The sequence below is a fragment of the Aphanomyces astaci genome (genome assembly GCF_000520075.1).
Source record: "Aphanomyces astaci strain APO3 unplaced genomic scaffold supercont1.16, whole genome shotgun sequence".
NCBI classification, from domain to species: Eukaryota; Oomycota; class Saprolegniomycetes; order Saprolegniales; family Verrucalvaceae; genus Aphanomyces; species Aphanomyces astaci.
Genome location: NW_009798279.1, coordinates 181,357 through 186,987, shown reverse-complemented (window position 1 = coordinate 186,987; position 5,631 = coordinate 181,357). Strand labels below are relative to the sequence as shown.

Here is a 5,631-nt window from a genome sequence, read left to right as displayed (position 1 = left end):
GCCTCGATCCAACCATTTTTCCTCCGCTTCCTTCAACATCTCCACCGCCTACCACCGACCAATTGTCTCCGCCCCAGGTCTACTCTCTATCTGCCGCCTTTGACGAACTCCAACTTGCTCTACCATATCGCAGTCCACTTTTTCATCCGCCTACCACCCTACTTGCCCAACATCACAGCCGCACCACTCCAACGCCTACACTACCAGGCACTCCGTTTTGTCTATCCGCCTCTCATCTACCCTTTGTTGACATCTCCATCGATGATCTGGCTACTCTCCCACCACCGCCTTACCCTTACCCTTTCCCGCCTCTCTCGGCGACAAGTATTCCCAATAATCCGGATTATCCCAAAGAGAGGATTATCCCATATTCGACGAAACTTCGATTTGGATAACACATGTGTGCTAAAGAAAGTACGAACATGACTCGAAAATCCTCAAGAATCCGGATTCTTGGTGTCTCCGAATAAGTTAGTACCCTTTTACGAACTGTTTGAGCCGTTTTACGAACTCTTTTGTCCGGATATACATAGAAATCACGTACTCAAAGAGTTCGTAAATGTTTGTGATTGGTCACTATCAAAGTAGTATCACGGATAGTACCTTGCTTTTTGTATACTGGACAAGTATTCAAAAAATAGTACCCTTTTAAGAACTCTTACGAACTAATTTATCCGGATGGATTCGACGTAGTAAAGTACACACCAACACATCGATCAATGACGCGGCTGGTTATCAGCGATACCAGCTCCGAGGGGCCGCCTCGGAGCTGGTATCGCTGATGCCAAGTCGGGTAAATCAAGGAGGGCATTGACAGTGGTGCATCTGCTGCGTTGGCCGCGGGCCTGCCAGACGCTCAAAGGACCGGAGTGGTCGACCAAGTGACATCACGGACGCCGCCGACGTGACCGCGGCAATATCCAGCCATCGATAGCGGTATGTTGTTGAGCCAAGCATTACAAATCATGTTCGTCACGGAAACCAGTGACTCATCTACGGTTGCCGTCATCGAATCCGGTCAGGAGCTTGTTGGCTTTTACGACGACGTGAGCAAAGTGATCGACGCTGCAGTTGACGCTCGACAACGGACCGAATTTTAAGTCGCAGACGTGGCCGAATGGGCGGACTCAGGATCGCCTGCTGTGGCTTCCATTATCGACGCAAGTTGGACTCGACGGCCGTGTCCTACATGGTGGACTAAACTCGTCGCCGTCTGGAAACGTGGCAGCCGCTGGTCCAATTGTCACTAGTTTGCCGAAGAAGTTGCAGGGACGCAGATACTATTAGTACTGGTACACTTTAACATAGCGTGATTGCTGAGTAGATGGCGGAGAGCCGCCTTCTGACGACGTTGCGATGAGTTCACGATCACAATCAGCATCCATGACGTGCATGCCATCGAACATGTATCATTATACTTGCTTTAATCAATTGATGACCAATTTGAACGCCTCCGCACTGGTAATACTTGTATTCACCTGCCAGTGGAATATTTGCAATATACACAACAGTAGCTGTTGTTGTTACTGTGACGTGATGAGTTGTCTATGACGGTTGACCGTAAACGAGTATTTCAACACGTTGGTTCAACCGCCTCTCATCAGTGAGGAATGCCATGGTCGGCAAGTTGCGGCAGCTAATGTGCTGGGTGCACCGGTTGGTTGACTCTGAGGCTTACTAGTTTTTGCTTTGCTTAACGTTAGAGTGTAGGTTACTAAACCCATGAAATTGAATATTAAATCATAGAGGAGTTCGTGAATAATTCGTAGAGTCCAATATCAGTGAATACTCCCAGTACCAGTACATTATTTCATTGTACCGGTTATTACATTGTAGAGCCTTCCACATCGTCAACATTATACTTGTTAATTTGACTATACTAAAAGTTCGTTCGATTCGAAGTTTTCCCATGGAAACAAATATAAGATTTCACAGTATATATAATAAATCAAAGGATATAGAATTTAAACGACAACTCACAGTCAATTCCGGAATGAGCCGCAATGTCAACATCCTGACCACCAAGTAGGCTCAGAAATGGTACGGCGTCATCAGGATCCTCACCATCACTACAGCTATATTGTGTGGATTGCAATGTCGTGGTGGCTCTGGTGGGCCAACGCGGTGGAGGAAGAGGTCTTGGTAGCACCCATCGCAAAGTGCTAAAGCCGCCACTTCAGCACTTGCGATGGGTGCAATCAAGACGTCTTGCGCCACCGCCCGCGCAACCACGTGATCACACCGGCAGGGAGATGTACGGTACCGACACGGGCTGCATGGTGGAATGAGGGATGACCAATGAAATTGGTCATCCCATAAATTGAGACCTGGTAGAATTGACCGAGTCCTGAATACCACTTCACATGATCTTGCACTCATACACAGCCTACATAATTATCTAAATGCTCCTTGCATCAACAGCCATCACAGGAGCTCCTTCAATCGTGGTTACCACGATGGTCGTGTAAGGTTAATAATACGACGCCTGCATCAAGGCTGTGAACCGTTGTCGCCAAAGCAAGAACTGCGCATTTCCCAATCGGATCAGTTCGCGCCACACGAACGCTTCCTTCTGATCGTCGTCTTCGATGCCCGTCACGTCGATGCCCCACAACACTGCGAGCTCATCGGAGCTGACAACCCCGTCGTAGGCTCGAAACGAGCGTGACATGTGACTGACTGTCCGCATTAAGATATGCGTGGGCGACACCTGACGCACCTCCGTCCTACATACGTCCACGGCACATTACAAACCCACAACAACCTCACAACATGTCCTGAAATGGTAGAGTTATAGGTCTAAAGCATTCACTCACCACGACCGGTAGCGCCGCTGCCTCAGCATAGGGTAGCATGCATGGGCTTCGTCGTCTTCGACGTGCCGCAAGACCATGACGAACCTGTCGGCTTCATAAAAGTGTCCTTTGAGGGTATTCATGAAGGCGCCGTCGGCCGTCGTGGTGCAAAACTGTCGCGTGTTGGCCACCACCTCTTCTGTCACCTAAACCAACGGAAAAAGTCAGATGAAACGTCGACGACTGCCTGGCGGTGTGTTGCCTCGTGGGAGTTCGCAAACATCGTATCGCGCATACGATGGGACTCGACGAATCGACGGAAGGATGCTAACGTTCCTGGCAAAATGCACTGAAGCCGTTCCAAGAATGTAAACTGATCGTCGTGTTTGTCCGACTCATGCAAGTCCAATGCGTAGAACTCTTCGTCATGGTTCGCAGCAGGAAGCAACGCGAACGCGTCGTGCATGGTGTGGTACATTTGCTGCGTGAGCCACTTCTTGCCTAGGTTTCGAGTTCTCGGGTCGGCTACCAACGTCGCACTGGGCCACGTATTGCTGCGGGACACGGGCAGCTACATGCACAGACGAACATTCATACAACGATGCAAGGTGAACACGTACCGCAATGTTCATCATGACAAAGCGTCGCATAGCCCGCTTGAAGAATTCCAACTCTTTTGTTTGAGTGACCAGTGACTCGCGGACCGTCAAGACCCGATGGGCTTCACTTTTGAACACCATGGCAATGGAATGCCACGACAACGGACCATCGCGAGTATCACGCACGGACGGCAGACTCTTGGCTTGAAGACTATCAAGGATCGACTGAAGGTGGAAGACCTCCGCTTCGATGGCCGCCCCATCAGCAATCAACTTGCGGCGATACTTGCGCTGCTTCTCTCGAAAGTATCGACGCCGAGCGAGTGTTTCGTCCGAAAGCGCCCGTGTGGTTGTGCCAACATCCGACGACATCTTGATTTGAATTCTCCAGTGTGAATCTAATGGAGCAACCTGACCTATACGTGGAGCAAACATTGTACTAATAATACTGTTGATTGTATTTTCGCAGTGCTACACCTATACCGAAATACAGTAACATACAGTACGTTACTGTATTCTCACATCGTTGGATGCCTCTCAAAACTCCCATATTTACAAAGTGTACCAATTGGTTATTGTCGATTTGATACAAATTTGGGGAGGGGGTGCAATCCAATCGCGCCGACCAAACCGATCCCCAATCGATCTGATTGGTTGAATTTCTTTGAGAAGGTTTTCATTGGCTAATAATTTTGAGCTCATCTGAGGTAGCCAATCAAATCGATTTAAATTCCAACGAGAAACCATGCCACAACACGAAATTTCACTCGAAAGCACAATACAGTACACAAAACCCTATTTTGATGGAGCTACATTCACAAAAACGTTGAAAATGGTATTGAGCCATGCAATTTCGGACAGAGGTTATGTAGTATAAATACTTGACGAGGAATTCACGAAAGATAAAAGAAAAAAATCGGCACATCACTGGTCGGTCTCGTTAACTTCGTTACTTAGTTATATATATGTAGAAGCACCTCTGTAGCTCCTGATTTCACGCTTCGAGTCCAAGTTTCGAGACCGAATTTGTTGTTAACTTCGTTACTTTGCTACTAATCCTTTGGAACAGTACGTATCCACTTGCTCAGCAACCAATTGGAAATGTTTTTATGCCATGGTATTTCCTATGCAGCATATCGCATGATGAAAGATCGAGTTCCTGACCAAAGGCTTTATTTCTGTCTTGAAGTATGATAACAAATATTTTGAGTGGAATGTAGAAGAATTCACGTTGTTGCTGATTCGGCTAAAATATTGTCATGACGATTTGCGTTGACCACAATTATATGCCTCAATCTCGCACTTGTTTGTGCTAGGAAACGCTTGTAATTGCCTCCTAAGTCATCGCGATTATGAAGTACGATCGATTAGTGAACTCGTCGTGTTGGCAGACCACCCCAAGACTCCAGTGATGCAACGATTGAAACCTTCGATGAAGTGCGTTGACGTCTCAGTACTTGTGGCGTATCCACGAAATCAAAACACAATGTTGGGGGAGCGGCAACTCCCAGGAACACTTGGCGTCGTGTATTGATCTCGAGGAAGCAAATTCTGAACTGACTAGTGTTCCCCTGGCCAACGGGGAACCTAGCCCTAACTAAACTAACCAATGAAAACTAACTGGACTGTCTGACACGCACTATACATGGACTGTCCGTCACCTGTCACCCTTTGATCGCACTAGCCTGACCCAAGCTTCCCGAGCCGTTGCCGCCGCCCACGGTGTCACCCCTAAGAATGTCCTGTGGTGAGTGTTTGCGACTCGGGACCCTGGGTGGTCCGTCAAGGTACGCAACACTCCCCCCAAGCCCAGGTCCAGCAGTCGCACCCTGAGTATGTATTCCGTTGCTCCGGCGGGCCATTGGGTGCAACACCTCGGCGCGAGGTAACTACAGAGATGCGAGAGCCTCGAGCAGAGCTCGGCGTTGTTCTTCATCGTGGAGTCCGTCAACGAATTGTTTCACAAGGAACGGTACTTCGCCGTACATCACAAGGAAGTGCTCCCAGCTGGATTCGATGGCTTTAAGGCCTTTCCACTGTACTAGGAGCTCCCATCGGTTAGTCCCAGGGTTGAGTCGGGCAGCTTCAATCGCGCCGACTGTCAGCACAACGCTCTGGTTGCTGACGTGATCGAGGATTTCCTCCGTGAGGTCGAGGTACTGGTCTGAGTAAAATTTCAGCCTTGAGTGATGAGCTTCCCACTCGTTTCCGTTGATGACGTGTTCAATCACGCATGG

At 48.6% G+C, this 5,631-nt stretch overlaps 1 protein-coding gene across 1 annotated transcript; it reads right to left on the bottom strand.

Moving 5' to 3' along the window:
• Positions 1-2,422: 2,422 nt before the first annotated feature.
• Positions 2,423-3,816, bottom strand: H257_07562 (hypothetical protein). Its single transcript, XM_009833133.1, has 4 exons — positions 3,416-3,816; positions 3,058-3,366; positions 2,817-3,001; positions 2,423-2,726 (listed from the first exon to the last, which is right to left on the bottom strand). The coding sequence occupies exons 1-4, from the start codon at positions 3,764-3,766 to the stop codon at positions 2,471-2,473; spliced, it is 1,101 nt and encodes a 366-aa protein (XP_009831435.1). The 5' UTR covers positions 3,767-3,816; the 3' UTR covers positions 2,423-2,470.
• Between the last annotated feature and the right edge of the window lie 1,815 nt (positions 3,817-5,631).